The 20228-nt window shown below is 47.0% G+C and overlaps 1 protein-coding gene across 1 annotated transcript in view; it reads right to left on the reverse strand.

Moving 5' to 3' along the window:
• Nucleotides 1-19139, reverse strand: part of fgf14 (fibroblast growth factor 14) — a gene marked incomplete at its 3' end in the record, with an annotated part of 149405 nt that extends 130266 nt beyond the window's left edge. The window contains exon 1 of the mRNA XM_084451488.1: nt 18921-19139. Coding sequence (XP_084307614.1) covers nt 18921-19011 — 91 coding nt within the window. The 5' untranslated portion in view covers nt 19012-19139. The remainder of the gene's footprint in view (nt 1-18920) is intronic.
• Between the last annotated feature and the right edge of the window lie 1089 nt (nt 19140-20228).

Below are 20228 nucleotides of genomic sequence, written 5' to 3' on the forward strand. Positions count from 1 at the left end.
TGCAGGATACAGGACATGCATGCTTTCTCTCTCTCTCTCTCTCTCTTTCTCTCTCTCTCTCTCTCTCTCTCTCTCTCTCTTTCTCTCTCTCCGTCTCTCTCTCTCTCTCTCTCTCTTTCTATCTCTCTCTCTCTCTCTTTCTCTGTCTCTCTGATCTCTCTCTAGCATTGCTCTGGCCTCTCTATCCTCTCTCTCGATGCTCTCTACCTGGCCTCTCTAGTCTCTCTCTGTTCTCTCTGGCCTTGCTGGTCTTTCTCATCTCTGATCTCTCTTGTCTCTCTCTGGTCTCTCTATGGTCTCTCTATGATCTCTCTCTGATACTGTATCTCTGATCTCTCTGGTCTCTCTCTGATACTGTGTCTCTGATCTCTCTGATCTATCTGGTCTCTCTCTGAACTCTCTCTGATATATCTGATCTCTCTGGCCTCTCTATCCTCTCTCTCGATGCTCTCTACCTGGCCTCTCTAGTCTCTCCCTGTTCTCTCTGGTCTTTCTCTGATCTCTCTAGTCTCTCTGGCCTCGCTGGTCTCTCTCATCTCTGATCTCTCTTGTCTCTCTCTGGTCTATCTCTGTTCTCTCTCTTGTCTCTCTCTGGTCTCTCTCTGGTCTCTCTCTGATACTGTATCTCTGATCTCTCTGGTCTCTCTCTGAACTCTCTCTGATACTGTATCTCTAATCTCTCTGATCTCTCTGGTCTCTCTCTGAACTCTCTCTGATATCTCTGATCTCTGGTCTCTCTCTGGTCTCTCTGGTCACTCATCAGTCTCTGGTTTCTCTCAGTCTGTTGTGGACTCACCATGCAGCAGGTTATCCCTCCACACCCTACGCAAACGACGCTCCATGATCCTAACAAACGAGTCCGTCTCCATGGCTCCAGAGAGATAACTAATTGTCTTTGAGTTTAAAGGTGGAATTGATCATTCTAAGACTAGATGTGGCTACGGCTGACTTGTCACCCCTCACGGGCCAACATGGCCTTTTAACCTCAACCCCCACTCCGCCCCCCCACACACACACGAACACACACATACACACACACACACAGGCATGTACCAACACGCCCTCTTCACCTCCTCTTGTGCCCTATAACACAGCCTCTCTAGTACCAGAGCTCTCTAGCATACAGATAACAGTAGAACACAAATAGCATTGACAATCTCTAGCGGGAGCAGATAACCTCTGAGTACCATGGCAAATGGCTTTATGAACGTGATAGAGTTATCACTAACGTCATTAGAGGAAACTGCGCAGTCACATCTACTGGTCATCTGGTGTGGTCAGTTGGGGTCTAGCATAGGCGATTTTACCCACTGAGAGTAGGGGGGGCAACATTTTGACGTGAGAAAAAAAAAAAACAGTTCTCCCGTCCATCTATTTACAAAGAATGCCAGTTGTGAACAGTATGCTAATAAGAAATCCGTATGACAATTCAATATGCACAACGCATCAAACTTCATCTAGACACCACGAGCATGTCAATATGATGTTATGACCGAGCACTAGGCCATACCCAACATCACAACATCAAACTGCAACTGCCTGCTGGTGCTAGCTTCCTCGCCGATGGTGATGTTGCTAGTGCTAGTGCTAGCTTCGATAGCCTCTGGAGCACTTCTGCATTTGATTGCACCTGCTGCGGTGTCATTTCGAGTGGTAGCTTCTTCATTAGCATTGCCATTTATTTTTTTTGTTATGAATAAGTGGCCAATTATTTATATAGCTCATTTCGCCATTGTGAGCAGGTTGGCTAGTTGTAGCTTGTTGAGCACTGAGCAGTAAAGTCAGATCTAATTTTTTTGCTAGTTATAGCTTGTTGAGCACTGAGCAGTAAAGTCAGATCTCATTTTTTTGCGGAAACAGATCAAACCGGAAATATTTGAGGTCGACGGACGAGTTGTGACATTCTTGGATTATGATTTTTTTTTTTTTTTAAGGTAGCCTAGTTTAAGTTATAAATACACTTTTAAAATGAATGATGACCTAACACAAACTGGTACAAACCACAATTATGTATTTAATAATTGTGTTAATTAGTAAAAAAAATATTTTAAAAAATATCTTTCTTTTTTTTTTTAAGAATTTGAGCAGAGTTGGGCTGGTCAATCAGGGGGGGCACTTGCCCCTTGCCCCCCCCTATAAATTCGCCCATGGGGTCTAGTGCAGTCTGGTCTAGACCGGTGGTGTGGTTGTTGCAGAATTGCAGGCGTTGTGTTGTTGTTCTATTGTTTTATAGTCCAGGCTTAATGTGGATGTCTGACCCTGGACACTAGCTTATGTAAGTTGAAGCAGTCAGCCATCCCTTGCATCAGCAACAGGTTATTTTGCGAGGTACGTACATGACTGGAGGGTGGGGGTCTCTGGGGGTCTCTGGCTGGGGGACTAGACCCTCTGGAAGCAGGCGCTCCGCCCCTCCTAGGCAGGTGGTGGTGCTGTGATGATCTGTGCAGATGCCTGGTTGTCTCCAGTGCATCCTGTCCTACTGAAACAACTGACCCCAGGCTAGTAGATATTACCCACCCCACCCCCTCTCTATCTATCTCTCGTTTTCTCTCTCTCTGATAGAGGATGCGAGTCTAGCACACATTGCCAGTCGATGGGACCAGATCTCTCCGAGACCGACACCAGCACACGTCACCCAGGGGAAGAGACGCTCAAAGCCGTTGTGTTTGATGTGTTGCTGCTTTATCACCACAATACCTGGCAAGAACGGATTAAGTCCTTGGAGGGTGTGTGTGTGTGTGTGTGTGTGTGTGTGTGTGTGTGTGTGTGTGTGTGGGTCCGGTCAGACATGGAGGGCCCCAATGTGCTGGGGGTACGGATCAACGGAAGCTCTGGGGCTAATGCCATTTTTGTTTTTAAACAAACCTGTCTGGAAGTGTTCCACTGCTCCTAAAAGCAGCTGTGGAAAAGCAAACAGGCAGAGAGAGAGAGAGAGAGAGAGAGAGGAAAGGAGAGAGGGAGAGAAAGAGAGAGGGGGAGAGAGGGAGAGAGATAGAGGGGTAAAAAGAGAGATAGAGAGAGGGAGAGGGAGAGAGATATACAGTAGGCAGCATTACAATACTGCCTGCTGCACTGCAGCAAAAATCTACACAGCATAAGCTAGCTAGCGCACAACCTCCAACAACACTGATACAGCCTGGACAGAGGGGAAGGGGAGACAGACAGACAGACAGAGAGAGAGAGAGAGAGAGAGAGAGAGCAAGACAATGAACAAGACAAGAAAAAGATCAAGCGATAGTAGGGAAGTGAATGTGTCTACAGTATGGGAGACAAGGAGAGAGAGAGAGAGAGAGAGAGAGAGTTGCAGAGACAGATTTTGTGAGGCAGGCAGAGAAGAGAGAGAAAGCGTGTGTCTGTGTGTGTGTGTGTGTGTGTGTGTGTGTGTGTGTGTGTGTGTGTGTGTGTGTGTGCGCGCGTGTGTGCGTGCGTGTGTGTGTGTGTGTGTGTGCGTGAGTGAGAGACAGGCACAGTAAGAGGGAGAGAGAGAGAGAGAGAGAGAGAGAGAGAAAGTGAGAAAGGCTTACTACGGAGGTACATGCACCTGTTGTTGAAACACAACACCATTAAAAGGTAAAACATTGATGTGGGGGCCCTTCTAATAGAACGGCCGGAGAACTCGTGTAGGTATGTCCTAGAGGGCTGGGAGCATTATAGCTGCTAGCCGGCCCTCCTCAGGAGCAGGTCAGGGAGATAGAGATTGAGATGGAGCCTCCGGCTGTATGTGGAGGCATGAGGCCGAGGTTGCCCATCCTGGCTCCCCCGCTAATGGACCGGACTCCGTTTGGAGACCGGAGAGCCTTCTCTTTCTCCTCTCCTCTCCTCCTCTCCCTTCCTCCTCTCCTCCTCTCCCCTCCTCCTCTCCCTGGCTGCCAGGTCTGGCCAGGGCCACAGATAGACCAGACCAGGACCATAGATAGACCAGGCCAGACCAGACCAGACCAGGTCCACAGATAGACCAGACCAGGACCATAGATAGACCAGGCCAGACCAGACCAGACCAGGTCCACAGATAGACCAGACCAGGAAAATAGATAGACCAGACCAGGGTCATAGATAGACCAGGCCAGACCAGACCAGAACAGGGCCACAGATAGACCAGACCAGGGCCACAGATAGACCAGACCAGGACCATAGATAGACCAGGCCAGACCAGACCAGACCAGGGCCACAGATAGACCAGACCAGACCAGACCGGACCAGGGCCACAGATAGACCAGACCAGGGCCATAGATAGACCAGGTCAGGCCAGGGCCATAGATAGACCAGGTCAGGCCAGGGCCACAGATAGACCAGACCAGACCAGACCAGGGCCATAGATAGACCAGGTCAGGCCAGGGCCACAGATAGACCAGGCCAGATCAGAACCACAGATAGACCAGACCAGATAGAAACAAGACCATAGATAAACCAGACCAGGGCCATAGTTAGGCCAGGTCAAACTAGGGCCACAGATAGACCAAGCCTAACGAGGTCAACACAGCATCAGAGCAAAGGGGATGCGTTTGTACAGCTGAACGTAACTAAGAGCAAATTGTCAGCAAAATATGAGAGAAGACCCTTACTGCCACTTTCTACAGTATAGAAGCATATCGTAACAACCAAAGCAGAAACAACACCACTTTGGACCAGATCCAAAATATAAAAAATTGGAGAGGAGAGTAGAGGCATTACCAGAGCCTTGTAGCAGGAGGAAAGAACAGAGCAGACATGTCTGAGAGAACACAGGAGGCTTGGTGAGGGAGAGAGAGACGGCGAGAGGGAGGAGGAGAGAGTGGGAGACACAGTAAATGCCTTGGACAGATGAAAGGTAGTGGCTAGCACCCAGCAGCTTTTTGAAGCTAGTAGAGGCTAGGTTAACTTCACACAGAGAGGCTAACTTCACACAATGAGGTTAACTTCACACAATGAGGCTAACTTCACACAGAGGCTAACTTCACACAATGAGGTTAACTTCACACAATGAGGCTAACTTCACACAATGAGGCTAACTTCACACAATGAGGCTAACTTCACACAATGAGGCTAACTTCACACAGAGAGAGCAGCGGCAGTCAAACACCGGCTTCAGACTTGGGGAACCGCTGACACACACACACACACACACACACACACACACACACACCACACACACACACACTATCACAATTACTCTGGGGTAAAATGAAGTATACTGAACACTTCTAGAGTCTTGTCTCTCCTATCGTGCCTCCGGCCCGACAATTTCATGTCCTCTGGCAGCGGCGTGCTGGGACGAAAAAACAGCCCTGGAGTCCGAACCCTCTGTATGTATAACAACAATGTTTTCATTTTGTAGAGGGGGGGGGGGGGGGGGGGGGGTGTGTTAACAGGCAAATGTTATTGTCGCGCGATCTGTTGACGGGGGGGGGGGGGGCGTTTACCGTTCTGTGATTCTCCAGCACGGCCTGTCCTCTGGGAAGGGCTGGTCATATAATACTGATAACAATGGTATGATGTGGCAAGAGGTGAGGACTAAAATGTTAAGTGGCGACATCATTCTTTCATCTAAAGGAGGACAAACATGAACCTCCTGAATGTTGAGAAGGTGGAGGGAGTGGAGTAGAGGGTTGAGAGAGAGAGAGGACTGAGGTGAGGTAGACAGACTTGCACTTCCTCCTACACTGTAATTAATTAATTGAAATAAGGAACATCTACTTTAACAAGTTCAACTATGTAATTCCAGACGTCAAAGAGCTCAATGACCTCTCAAAACTAAAAATACTTCAAGGAGGAGACAGGGCATGTATGGCTGCTATATGCGTATCAGCATGCCACCACCTGAGGGACAGTGAGTGACCTGGACACACACAGCACATGCACATATTGACACACGGCACAGCACACAGATATACTGTATATTCTCTCTCTCTCACCTCCACGCACACACACACGCATACACACACGCATACACACACACACACACGCACACACACACACACACACACACACACACACACACACACACACATATACACACACACACACATCTACACACAAACATACACACACATCTGTTACTGTGTTAATGTCCATTTACTGAGCAAATCTTCACTGTTAATTACTATTGCTGAATTTTATTTATATTATTTATTTATTTTCAATCGATATACATTTTAATGTACCAAAAGCTTTGGAAACACAGATGAACAATTTGTCATGCTAACAAAGCGAATCGAATTGGATTGGATTGGGTGTTTAGTTGGGAGGGCAGAGTGAAGAGGAAGATAAGAGAAGGGAAAGGATCAACCAATCAACCAAAGTAGCACTTCAGGCCGAGTTCATAAGCCTGAACGGACCGGGCCGGACCAGCGGCTCCCTCAGCCCTCCCCTCCCAAAAGAGGGCCCTTTGAGGAGCCTTTTAAAGTCTAGCCATCGAGCCTGGCTGTGCAACCCTGGCCTGCATAGCCCTACCCCCTCCCCTACCTCCACACACACACACACACACACACACACACACACACACACACACGTAACAAGCTGTGCCCCCCTGTGGAGAGAAAAGCCCCTGACTCACCTAGAACACCCTCAACCCTCAAACAGACTTCACTTCCCCTCTTATTAGCATTAACATTATTTTGATCACCAAACGTGTCAATGCTTAGGACGTGACCTCCACAGATGAGGAGGGATGATGCACAGTTGAGGAGGGATGATGCACAGTTGAGGAGGGATGATACACAGTTGAGGAGGGATGATCGCCCCGACTCCCAGGACAGTACATCTGTGACCCTCAGCCCCGTCACATCTGTGACCCTCAGCCCCGTCACATCTGTGACCCTCAGCCCCGTCACATCTGTGACCCTCAGCCCCGTCACATCTGTGACCCTCAGCCCTGGAGCACAACTGCAACTCCAAAGTCCATGTGAGTTGTCAGAGAGAACCTACTCAGAGCCAGGCTACATACACGCCCGCACCTCTGCACCATAACAAATCTGAACACCTCCTTGCGGGTGTGTATGTGTGTGTGGGGGGGGGGGGGGGGGGGGGGGGGGATGGGTGTATGCTCGTGTGTGTGTGTGTGTGTGTGTATGCTTATGTGTGTGTGTGGGTGTGTGTGTGTGTATGCTCATGTGTGTGTGTGTGTGTGTGTGTGAGTGTATGCTTATGTGTGTGTGTGTGTGTGTGTGTGTGTGTGTGTGTGTGTATGCTCATGTGTGTGTGTGCGTGTGTGTGTATGTTCATGTGTGTGTGTGTGTGTGTGTGTGTGTGTGACTCATACATCTCAGTATTGGGGCCAGAGGATGTGCCAAATTATGAGATGATTCATGGAGGCTGGATTAGACAGGACAGCCAACCATAGGGGGTCCTGGGACTGGGCTACAGTATATTACAATACTATGGAGTCAGGCCAGCATTTAGGCCTATAGCATACAGTACTCTCCTACAGGAATCACAGGACAGCGAATCAAAGGAGCCAATCAAGTTGAACATTTGTATTAGTCAGTAGGGATGTGTTCCCACTCTGTGGCACGCTGGACTTCATAGTCATACCCTCATACCTGGCATACTAGACCTCGTCCTCTCATACCTTCATACCTGGCATACTAGACCTCATCATCTCATCCTCTCATACCTGGCATACTGGGCCTCAAACCCTTAGTGCATTAAGACACACACTAGCTCAATAGTCTAATCCTAACCCCAACCCCTACCCCAGCCCAAATCCCAACCCCCTCTCTCACCCTAACCTTCTCCCTACCCCCAGCACTAACCCTAACCCGACCCTCCCTAAACTCACCCCAAGCTCACTCTCTAACCCTAACCATCCCCCTATCCCTAGCACTAATCCCAACCTGCCCCCCCTAGGCCTAGCCTAAGTCTACTCTCTTACCCTTACCCTAACCCAACCCGACCAATATACATATATATATATATATATATATATATAATGAATTAATAATAATAATAATTATTTTATAATAATAAAATAAAACAAAAATACTAGTAATAATAATAATAAGAAGAAGAAGAAGAAGAAGAAGAATGATATGTATTATTAGTATTATTATTATTATTATTGTATTATATATACTATATAATAAGTATTATTAGTAGTATTATTATTAGTAGTATTATCATTGTTATTATTATTATTATTATTATTATTATTATTATTATTATTATTATTATTATTATAAAATAGCATAAAATATAATACAAACAGTTGTTAACATCCAAAGTGAATTTTTCTTTTTCAAGGCCTCATGATTCTTGCATCTGTTGTGGCAGCCACTGGTGGTTTGGCCTTAAGGAGGGCAAGGTATTTTTTTCTGTTTGTTACAGATTATGAAGGTGTACATGTAAGCTTTGAAATTGTATGCCATGCATTGAAATCTGCAAATATTTGAAGAAGATATGCTTCTGTGAATGTTGGTACACCTGAAATCTCTAAGCAGAGAAAAGGGCCCAGTCCGCCCCAGTCCTACCCCAGACCTGCCCCAGACCTGCCCCAGACCTGCCCCAGACCTGCCCCAGACCTACCCCAGACCTACTCCAGTCCTATGCTAGTTCTACCCCACACCTTCCCCAGTCCTACCCCAGACCTGCCCCAGACCTGCCCCAGACCTACCCCAGACCTACTCCAGTCCTACCCCCCAGTCCTGCCTCAGACCTGTCCCAGACAAGACTCCTCATCGGGGGCAAGTTGAGCCAAGAGACAACTTTTGAGAACTGTTTATTTCAGATCCAAAGAGATTATTCCCAGCGATATATTTTACATATTTTAGATGGAGAGTGAGACATTACTGTCATGCCTTCACTTTAAAGACACCTCAAGTAAGTGAGTTACTTCAAGCAATCTAGAACTCTGGACAAGTTACAATCACTCAGTGTCCCTTGGCTGTCATTCCGCCAGCCATTGAAGCGGTCACATGTGGTCCAGCTCAGATCACTGAGCCACTAGAAGCCGGTGACTATCCCTTGCAGACCAGCTCCCAGGCAAATTGCCTGGAAGCCAATAGAGAGTCCCGACTCAATGGAGGTACGTACCTCCAGCTTCTACACAGGCAGCAATGCAGAGGTTAGAAACCACTTCTACACTTCTAAACACTGCTACTGTACCGTACTGTCACTGTACTGTCACACTGCCGGAGCCAGGGACACACACAGAAACACCGTAGAGAGATGACAATCATGAGTTCTGTTCTACCTCTAGAAATGCACATCCGTATTATGAAACGGTGTCTATGCCTGGTTCCATACCAGATCAAACCCCGAGATATGAAGCAGGAATTAAACTGTGTTGATCACTCCGTTGTCTTTAGCAGTAATTAAAATGCCAGATCTGCGCATGGGGATTTTGTGATGTAACCGGCTAATGTAGGAACGAATTAAGGCTGACAATAAACAACCTCTTATAAGATCGCATCTGCTCTGAGAATTTCGTCAGATAGAAGATTATGTTCCACAGAAGTAAGCGATGTTTCCTCACTGGTGTCTCTGGTAACTGTTCAAGTATTCATACTGATGTCAGCTGAATAGCTGAAGCCCATTGGTGCATTAGTGGTAGTCGTAGAGACTGAGGGGCGAATTCACTAAAGGATTGCGCAGCTTTTCCTGATGCAAAGCCTGTGCAAATAAGTCAAAAATTATGTTTGCTATTCACAAAGCCCTCGCAAAGGGTGAAATACGGTGTTAACTGCGTTGCGTTCGTCATTGCGTTTCTCTGCGCCGGTGTTATTAGCTCATATTTAAATTAGGTAATATGGGCGGAGAATGTTCCCCTTTCTATGCAAATGAACATTATTGCAAAACCCGCCCAATTCACAAAGATCGGCGCAAATTGCCTCACGCAGTTAAAGTGAAATTAATTGCGATTTCAGAGACGTGGTGGTATTTAAGCGCAAGGGGTGTGTCGCGGCCAGCCTTTCCGCTGATCATGGCAGCAGTGATTGTTGCGAGGCGAATTCGGCATCGCAATGCCAGGCATGTTGTTCGTGAGAGAATATTTAGAAGGTCACTTTTTGATTTAACACTAGAACCACCGTGGTAGCTGTTTGGACACCAGAGCGCGCAGCTCTTCAGCCAACTGGAGGATGAAGTCGCGTCTGGGGAGGCTCAGTTGACTATGCGTCTCTCCACCCGTCCCCAGCGAGTCCAAGCTCCCCCAATGAATAATACTTATTTATAATAGTATACATAGCATGAAACTGTGCGTATAACAGTCTATACGCGAAACTGCGCATTCCCTATAGCTGTTCATTGAACGGCTGGGGGCCGATATAGGTATAAATAAATAAAAACATAGCCTACACAATATTTTTTTTATTTGAATGGTCTTGAAAATATTTTGCTTTGTATCATAGGTGACGGCAGGTATCATCTTCAGCCATGGATGATGACTCCCGTGCGTAATCCTTCCAACGTTGGAGAGGCGGCGTACAACTGGGCTCACATCAGGACGCGCGGTGTGATTGAGTGCACATTTGGAATCCTGAAAAGCCGTTTAGATGCCTAGATCGTACCGGTGGGGCAATGTTATACACTCCCCCAAAAGTATGCCAGATCATCGTGCTGCAACTTGCATAACATAAAATGACAATTTTTCCTTTGTTCGTCTTTTCAAATTATTCCACCTCCGTTTGCAGTATCCGCGTTTACACACACAAATGGCACTGACTGATTGGGAAATTAAACCCCAAATATGATTTTTTGCTGCAGTCGTGATATTTTTTGCGGAAAGCTGTGAGACATGTTTTTGAACCTCGTCCGTGAGGCCTTCAAGTTCGCTGTCTGAGAATCGTATCTTTCTTTTTCTGTCTGCCATCGTCCAATGATATGCTTTCGAGTTGTATGCGCTGTATGCGCAGTATTTATAGTCATTTCCTATATCAGCAGCAAATTGCACTCAGCCGCAAACACCGAATGGGCGTGTTTGCGCTGGGATATTATTAGCGCAATGTCTTTAGTGAATAGGGTTTTAAAACGGAGCACATAGCTGGCGCAACTGACGCGCAATGTAATGGTGCAATTAGCGGGCGCAATTTGCTTTAGTGAATTCGCCCCTGAAGGTAAGAACTGCACTTTAGTATATAAGCTGTTGGCAAAAAGCAAGGCTAGGCTGTACACATACACACACACACACACACACCTCCACGCACACACACATGCATACACACACACACACGCACACACACACACGATGACCGCTGACTTTGCAAATGTTTTTTGTTTTGTTTTGTTTCACTAAAACGGTGAGGATTTTCAGAGATAGGGATAACTGGATCCCAGAGAGCCATCTGAGCCTGGAGCTCTTCAACCTGTTTCTCCTCTAATCCAACCTTGTCCAGAGCCAGACTGCAGCTCTCAGACCAGCGTTGTGACCACTCCACCAATCAAGGCCAGAGGCAAATTACCCTTTAGGACAGCTCTCCGCTCCCCCTCTAGACTCCACCCCCCCTCCATCTCTTCTCTATCCCCTCCACCTCCTCTCTACATCCCTCTCCCCCTGCACCTCCTCTCTCCCCCTCCACCTCCTCTCTCCATCCCTCTCCCCCTCCACCTCCTCTCTTCATCCCTCTCCCCCTCACCTCCTCACTCCCCCTCACCTCCTCTCTACATCCCTCTCTAACCCCTCGGCTTTGCTCTCACCCCTCCATCCCCCCCCCCCCCCCCCTGCAGTACAGACCTCTGCAGATCTGGAGCAGCCACAGAGAGAGAGAGAGAGAGAGAGAGAGAGAGAGAGAGAGAAAAAAAGAGAGATAAAGAGAGAGAGAGAGGGAGAGAGAGAAAGAAAGCAGCCTCATGTATATTCAGAGCGACTGTGATATAGTACAGAAAGATCTGAACTCCTCCTCTACCCTACATCTTCCTCTGTCTCTCTCTTCCTCTCACCTTCTCTCTTTCCCTGTCTCTCTCTGTCTCTCTCCCTCCTCTCTTCCTCTGTCTCTCTCTTCCTCTCACCTTCTCTCTTTCCCTGTCTCTCTCTGTCTCTCTCTTCCTCTCACCTTCTCTCTTTCCCTGTCTCTCTCTGTCTCTCTCCCTCCTCTCTTCCTCTGTCTCTCTCTTCCTCTCCCCTTCTCTCTTTCCCTGTCTCTCTCCCTCCTCTCTTCCTCTGTCTCTCTCTTCCTCTCACCTTCTCTCTTTCCCTGTCTCTGTCTGTCTCTCTCCCTCCTCTCTTCCTCTGTCTCTCTCTCCCTCTCACTTTCTCTCTTTCCCTGTCTCTGTCTGTCTCTCTCCCTCCTCTCTTCCTCTGTCTCTCTCTTCCTCTCACTTTCTCTCTTTCCCTGTCTCTCTGTCTGTCTCTCTCTCTCTCTCTCTCTCTCTCTCTCTTCTCTTCCTCTTCCTCTTCCTCTTCCTCTTCCTCTTTCTCTCTTCCTTTCACCCTCACTGTGTTGATTTGTATGTAAACTTGATCGTCCGTCATAGTGAGGAGAGAGAGACAGACCCGGTGGCATCTCATTGCCCCGCAGGTCACATCTCTCAAGAGCAGGACACCGATAACCCAATTTAATTCACTGAGGAAAGTGATGACACGGTCAATGATCACGTACAATGTGATTAATACCAAACAATGGTTCACAAGGTTTTTTTTTGTTTTTTTTTACACAGGAGCGTCTATTCAGGATGGGCGCCTACGATGAGTCACAACCACTGCCGGCACGTAACCATGTGAGACTCGCACTGTCGTTATAACCGAGAACGCAAATAAACAGTATTCTCATGACTACGACTTCACACAGACAAGGTCAGTTATGGCCCGACGGTCAGCCATCTTATCTGCACCAACAGTAGTGTGTGTTCTGGCAGTGCTCTAAGTTGGCTGACAACCTCCGTAAAATAATGGCGATAATTTTGGTCCCTTTAGTCATCCCTCCAAAAGGGACACAAAGAACTATAGAGAGAGAAGTGTGCCTCCTTTGCACTCCCATTGAAGGGAGATTTTTTTGTTTGGCAGTGCTGCCAATTCCAAACTTACAGTAATTGCTTGTTTATGAAGCCATAACAACATGCCGTGATGTTATTCCTGGCCAATCTTACTGTTATAGTTGTTGTTGTTGCTGTAATTGTGGGAGTTTGTGTTTGAATCAACTCCAACCTCTTTAATTATACTGGTGGTCCAGAGCCTGACTTGCCTCTGCTGGCACACATTTAAACAAGATGGGGGAGCTAGGAGCTCGCAAGAATCTACCCTACAGTTCATATCTGGGTTACTACCGTTCTCTGTCCAGCTAGGACACCTGATTTGTGGAGTATTGGAGATGGATCACTTGGACGACAATCGCACAGTAGATTCTCGAGTTCGGTCAGCAACATGGGGCTATTAAAATGCACATGTAATGGCGTATTATTCCATGGTGGAGGGATCTCTCTCTCCCACTCCTCTGCTGGAGCAGACACAAGGAGGTCTTAGAGGGGGAGGGGATATTCTTCAGCGCCTCTACCTGATTTGACAGGGGCACATCTTGACACGCAGCAGGGCTTATTAAAGCATCATTCAGCACGCTGACTCTGAATCCGCTGCTGTTCTTAAGGAGTGTTGAAGGTCTTGTCAAGCTGCAGTACATGTCACCTTGGCTGTCTGGGGTACTGAACTGGAACCATGAACAACAATGCATTTACACCTCCCATCAGATAATCTACTGTGTTTAGAGACATTGAGAAGAACATAGTATCTGTATAAGGGATTGAGCAACACCCTCAGAAGTCAGGAAAAAACGGATCCAGATAGCCTTGAATATTAGAATAGAATAGAAAGTGTATTTGCCATACTGTATGTAACACGTACAGGTACAGGTACTGTACATTGAAATTCTTCACGATGAATGTGTTTAGCGCCCGAGGGAAAGTACTGCAAGCTGAACTGGTCACAGCACACGCTGTGGTCTGGCCCTCACTCTGGCCATGACATGAATACTACACCAACGCACACCGGTAGGTAGTCAGTGACTTTTTCAAGTTCTCTCTAAGCGTCATGAATTACTAATAGTCCGTTGTTTTTTTTTGTGGCCTTGCATCAAGTTCTTCCTGGTCCACCAGCCTAAGGGAGAAAGTCTCTATCTCCGGTCATTCAGACCAGATATTGTCTTTACTTCATTGGATTAATGAATAAATCCCGTGCTCAGTCAGAGTGTCCCATTCCCCTTTGAGAACGCTGTCCACCGGGGCCCACACGAAGCCTCGGGGCAAAATCCAGACTCGGCCACCCCATTATCCTGACGAGTTCAGCAGGAGAGAGACAGTGCCTCAAGGATACCCCGACATCAGGGCCCGGGTTCGTCTGTTATACACACACCTTTTTGCTTGTCCAAACCGTTTTCTATTCATCTTTTCCATCTTGTCATCCTAGCACCTGTCACCACGGAGTCTGGTGTTTATCTGGAGACCACTATGTTTGGCGTTTGTTTTGTTTTTTTTCCTCTGGCGTGACAGATGGGACATTAGACTGTGAAGGGTCAGGCGTTCTTAACTAAACACTCTTGTTTGGCGACAGACAGACCGGTGCAGTATACGCACGGAGATGAGCACGTACGATCAACAGACAGACGGACAGAAAACAAAACAAGTCCAAGACAACCATCTCTAGCTACACCTGCCTACTACCTGACTGACGTTTGAGCGCATCAGTTGTCCTCATTCACAACCGCAAGCCTGAAATATTCCAGTTTCAACTGCATTACATATAACACCAAAGCACATAAAATACTGTAAACAGGAATACCTTATTGTGGTCTCTTTCAGGTATGGGGGTAAGGGCTAACGGCTAACAGTACAGGCTATTATGGGCTGTGTGTTCAGAGTATTTGAGTACATGCTGGTATATGATCCGTGCCAGACATGATTGGGACAGACACTGGGTACAAGGATGGTATGGGCTGTGTTTTGGACAGTAACAGGGTACAGGCTGGTATGGGCTGGGTTCAGTACAGAAATGAGGTACAGGATAAGGGCTGAGTTAGTATTTGCTGGTATGTGCTGTTTGTGTTAGGACTGTAGAAGGGTACAGGGCTATGTTTTAGACAAGAGGCAGACATGGCTGTCACATCACATTTACTGCAGAGCAGATCTGCTCAAACAGGCCTGGACGGGTCTACGCTGTCCAGAGGGACGCACATCACATGCCTATGACTCTGTTGACTGAACTCAGTCATCAAGACAAGAGATGGGATGGCTGTGTTCTCCTGTCATAGTGACAATGCAACGTGACAGATGCAATCCCTCTGTTCTCCAAGTCTATAGGACATTATTATACTGTTCATTACCAGTGACAAGGGCTTTGAACGGCCAACTGACAGTATTGGACTCATCTGGCCCTCCATACCTACCTGAAACAAGCCACAGAGAGAGGAGTATGAACACTGGGAGGAGGGGGAGGGAAGGAAGGAAGGAAGGAAGGAAGGAAGGAAGGAAGGAAGGAAGGAAGGAAGGAAGGAAGGAAGGAAGGAAGGAAGGAAGGAAGGAAGGAAGGAAGGAAGGAAGGAAGGAAGGAAGGAAGGAAGGAAGGAAGGAAGGAAGGAAGGAAGGAACGAACGAACGAACGAACGAACGAACGAATGAACAAAGGAACGAATGAACAAAGGAACGAACAAAGGAACGAAGGAGGGCCACAGAGTTTGATCTTGCTTGATTTCTCATTCAACAATGTGGAGTTTGTTTTTTTCACTGAACAAATGAGTTTTCTTTCAACAAGAAATCGGTGCTTATCTCACACTTTCAGCAAGGGAGAACACAAGTGTACACACACAAAGACACACGCTCACACAGGCGCGCACACACACACACACACATTCACACTCACCAGTGCCAATAGAGCCATTTGCCCCTGCTAGGCAAATATTAGCCGACACAAGGCTATAATGCAAGTGCCATCTGCCAGACCAGAAAGCTCCTAAATAATCTACACTTTACAACTCATGACCGGTACAGTATTATGGAGCAGGAGACAGCGAGATGGAGAGAGATGGAGACACCTGAGAAGGAGAGAGAGAGAAAGGCACAGAGAGAAATAGAGGGAGACAAAAGAGAGATAGAGAGAGATCCTAACCCTGTGCATCCATACCATAAAACACATGTCTCCGACTGCACTGACGAAGAGCTCAACGATATTGGCGAGACAGCAGAGCTGTGTCTTGCTGTTCCCTGAGTTACGTTGTGTTGTTACGGTTACAGAGACTGATGCTAGCTCCGAGTTCTACCCAGCCCCCGGCAGCCCAGGCCCTAAGCAGCGATGTTACGACCCTATCAGAGATGCTGCTCTCTGTGACTGGGTCTGGAACCTGATCAGCTTAGTAGCCTGTGACTGTGTGATGCAGAGTTGTGTGTGTGTGTGTGTGTGTGTGTGTGTGTGTGTGTGTGTGTGTGTGTGTGTGTGTGTGTGTGTCTGTGTGTGTGTGTGTGTGTGTGTGTCGTGTGTGTGTGTGTGTGTGTGTGGTGTGTGTGTGGTGTGTGTGTGTGTGTGTGTGTGTGTGTGTACAGGAGATGTATCATTCATGTTGATATGGCTTCAGCAGCTCTCCCTCAGCGCATGAAATACATCATGCTTCCGGATGTCAGATATGTAGTTTTCAGGGCGGACATCTTTATGTCAGATATGTAGTTTTAAAGATGGACGTCTTTATGTCAGATATGTAGTTTTGAGGATGGACGTCTTTATGTCAGATACGTTACGGTTACAGAGACTGATGCTAGCTCCGAGTTCTACCCAGCCCCCGGCAGCCCAGGCCCTGAGCAGTGATGTTACGACCCTATCAGAGATGCTGCTCTCTGTGACTGGGTCTGGAACCTGATCAGCTTAGTAGCCTGTGACTGTGTGATGCAGAGGTGTGTGTGTGTGTGTCTGTGTGTGTGTGTGTGTGTGTGTGTGTGTGTGTGTATGTGTGTGTGTGTGTGTGTGTGTGTGTGTGTGTGTGCAGGAGATGTATCATTCATGTTGATATGGCTTCAGCAGCTCTCCCTCAGCGCATGAAATACATCATGCTTCAGGATGTCAGATATGTAGTTTTCAGGGCAGACATCTTTATGTCAGATATGTAGTTTTAAAGATGGACGTCTTTATGTCAGATATGTAGTTTGGAGGATGGACGTCTTTATGTCAGATATGTAGTTTTCAGGGCGGACATCTTTATGTCAGATATGTAGTTTTGAGGATGGACGTCTTTATGTCAGATATGTAGTTTTCAGGGTGGACATCTTTATGTCAGATATGTAGTTTTCATTTCCACCTGTTAAAGCATCACATGTCTCACGAGCCGTGCAACCCAAATTAAAGCAGTACTTGGCATAAGTTGTCCAAATAGCATGCTAAAATGATACTTTCCCCAGATCAGTCAAAACACTGCTCATGCCTGCATCAAACCCGACAATCCAGTATTGTACTCGCCATATTCGCAGTGTGTAGCCTAATTTAATAACAAAGCTAAACAAGACAGATGCACACCTCTTTTAACGAGTGTCACGTGGTGGTTAATGTCAGACCTTGGAAGGTTCTGCCTCTGCTCTGATGGATTGGGTGGAAGTTGATGATTTGGTTACGTCGTCCCAGGAGTAGGCTACGACTTCTAGAAGTTGTTGATATCTGTGTGTGTGTGTGTGTGTGTGTGTGTGTGTGTGTGTGTGTGTGTGTGTGTGTGTGTGTGTGTGTGTGTGTGTGTGTGTGTGTGTGTGTGTGTGCAGCAGCTCGTTTAATCGCGAGGAGGTCCTTCCAGACAGAATTCTTGAGGCTAGCTACTGAAGCGCTGTCCAAGGTGCTGACTGGTCCGCAGCGGTAGAATCGGCCTCGAGTTTCCACACCGCCTTGTTATGCCTCAACGCCTTCTCTCTCCATGCGCTGGCTATGTCAAAAACGTTTAGCCTATTGTTCATTTATTTCAGCCTGTATAGGCTACACCCTGATTAGAAATCAAGTGGCTGTGCTTTTATATTTGTTTGTTCTTGCACCGTCAGCAAGGCAACACAACCGATCTCCAGTGTGGTGATCTACTATACTGCAGTGGCTATGTCGAGGAAAGAAAACGGTGGTGTCAAACACATCAACTTATAACACTCCAACCCGATCCAACACGAGGTATCATTGTAGGTGACATGCTGTGCGTCCTTTAGGCTATTTCCCCGTCATTTGTAACAACAGCCTGTTGAAAGAAACATCGTTTCTCCTAGACTAAAACCGGCCTCTTATTAAGTGAATTATTGCACTAAATTGCAGCCGCCAGTAGTCCAGCAGGGGCGAACTGACAGTAGCATAAACCAGGTCCCATTAGTGTTGATGTGTATTTAAATCAGTTCCGAATGCTGTGAAGTGGATGTTTCATGCATATGAAAGCAGCTCATTTCGTTTGGGCTAATAATAGGCTACAACACACCTGTGATGGAAGGGTTTGGACCGCGATGCATGAGCTGATCATGCTTGATATTAGGCTACTATCATCTTATTAGGGTATTAGTCTACATTATGCAATATACCGAGACAGCTCATACCCAGTCTCCGACCTCCAGTCAGAAGCCTACCCAATAGCCTGTTTTAAATCGTAAAGTGATGCGGGAGAAAATGCTGCAGCAGCAAGCCTGGGAATTATATACCTGGTTAGGGGAGATCACGTAAGATATGCGGCTCAGCGAGCTTTCGTACCTGAATTTTATCCCTGTGACCATCAAAGGTGCTAAATAGCATGTGCCAACGCACTATTTAAAAAGTTGGGAGAGGAGCTTGTGGTGATGCAGGGTCTTTTTCTGACTGTGCGCTAGCTGCGCGTCCCTAAGCTTGGCGCTCGCTGATAGTAGCTCTACAGGATAAGTTGCCCCCCCCTCCTCCTCTGCATCCGCTCGCTGAATATGATTGCAGATATATCACCATAATACAACAAACAAACGTATAACACACACTCACACTCACTCACTACTACTCATTCACTCACTCGCAGTGCAGTTGAAGGCGAAATGGAAAGAACGCACAATGGCAGTGAGCTTACCACTTGGATTCTTGTTTTTCTTAAGACTCTTGCCACAAAGACACTGCAGCATATGCGTTCCTTTGCTGAAAATGTTCCAAAGAAACCACATTGATTTGGACGAAGAGCTATCCAGTGGCTTAAACACCCAGATACTGATGAGGTCCTTGCGGTTGCATAATAACTCTAGTGAATCAGTTCTCCAGGACAAGATTGTATCATAGAAAAATAAGGAATATCCAAGTCCTATGCGCTTTCATTCACGTGGTAAAATATTCACTATCTGTCAGACTTCGCAGTTGAGGTGCTTTTTTCTTCTGGCGTATAAAGGATATCACCTCAGCTGGTCGGTAATAAAAAATATACTCTATAAATTGCATGTGTCGCACCGGGAGGAGAAGTGCAGCCGGTAAACAAACTGAACTAACGTGAAAACAGTGGAACACGGCGGATTTCCGAGGACAAAATCATTGCCCGTTAGTTCATGACTGTGAGCAGAGGAGGGTGGATCTGCACAGCATCAAACGGCAGGGGAGGATGCATCCTATGCACACACTAGCCAGTCTACTGCAATGGTAGCCTCAACAAAACACCACATAGCCGCATCAAGTCAGTCCACTTGGTCTCGTCTCTGTCAGCCAGATGTTTGGCGAGGTCAGATACCAAAAAGCCCAGTTATCATCTCTTCACTGCCCTGACTGCAACGCACTGTGGACAGGTTCTGCTGTCTCTGTCGACTGACTGGTTGCGCTCTTGTTTCACAAATGCACCACTAACACCTCCAAAAGTACCGTGAGCCTGCAAAAAATATGTTGCGTGTATTTCGCTTCGCCTCGGTTCCCTGTAGAAATAGATGGGGAGGAGGGGTTCAATTGAAAGATTGGCTTTCCATTACGTAAACACGTGGTTCCTCTGCCGTCATGTCACAGACGCTCTCTGATATTTGATGAAGAGGAGGACACTAGCTGCGCTTTTGTCTGAATGACTGATACACTGGATGTTAGTGACAGCTTTGCGATTAATTGATAATTATTTCACATCGCGATCCACAGCTTGTGTCAGACAGAGAAAATATCATCATAATCTGGGGTACTGTATGTCCTGTATGTCGGTCTGTCTGAACCTGCAGCTTTTGCAATATGAAGTCGTGTTACCTTTATTCAATAGTATTACCATGATTACATTGTAGGTGATACGACAGCCAGGGCTATCCTGGGATTGGCTGGCGGGGAGCCTGCGCGAGCCGCTGACAGGTAGGCTAATGATCTCAGCAGCATTAGCCTCGGCAGATCAGCACCGCAGCGGCCAGGTCAACATTACACACACACA

This window comes from Borostomias antarcticus, assembly GCF_949987555.1.
Source record: "Borostomias antarcticus genome assembly, chromosome: 17".
NCBI classification, from domain to species: Eukaryota; Metazoa; Chordata; class Actinopteri; order Stomiiformes; family Stomiidae; genus Borostomias; species Borostomias antarcticus.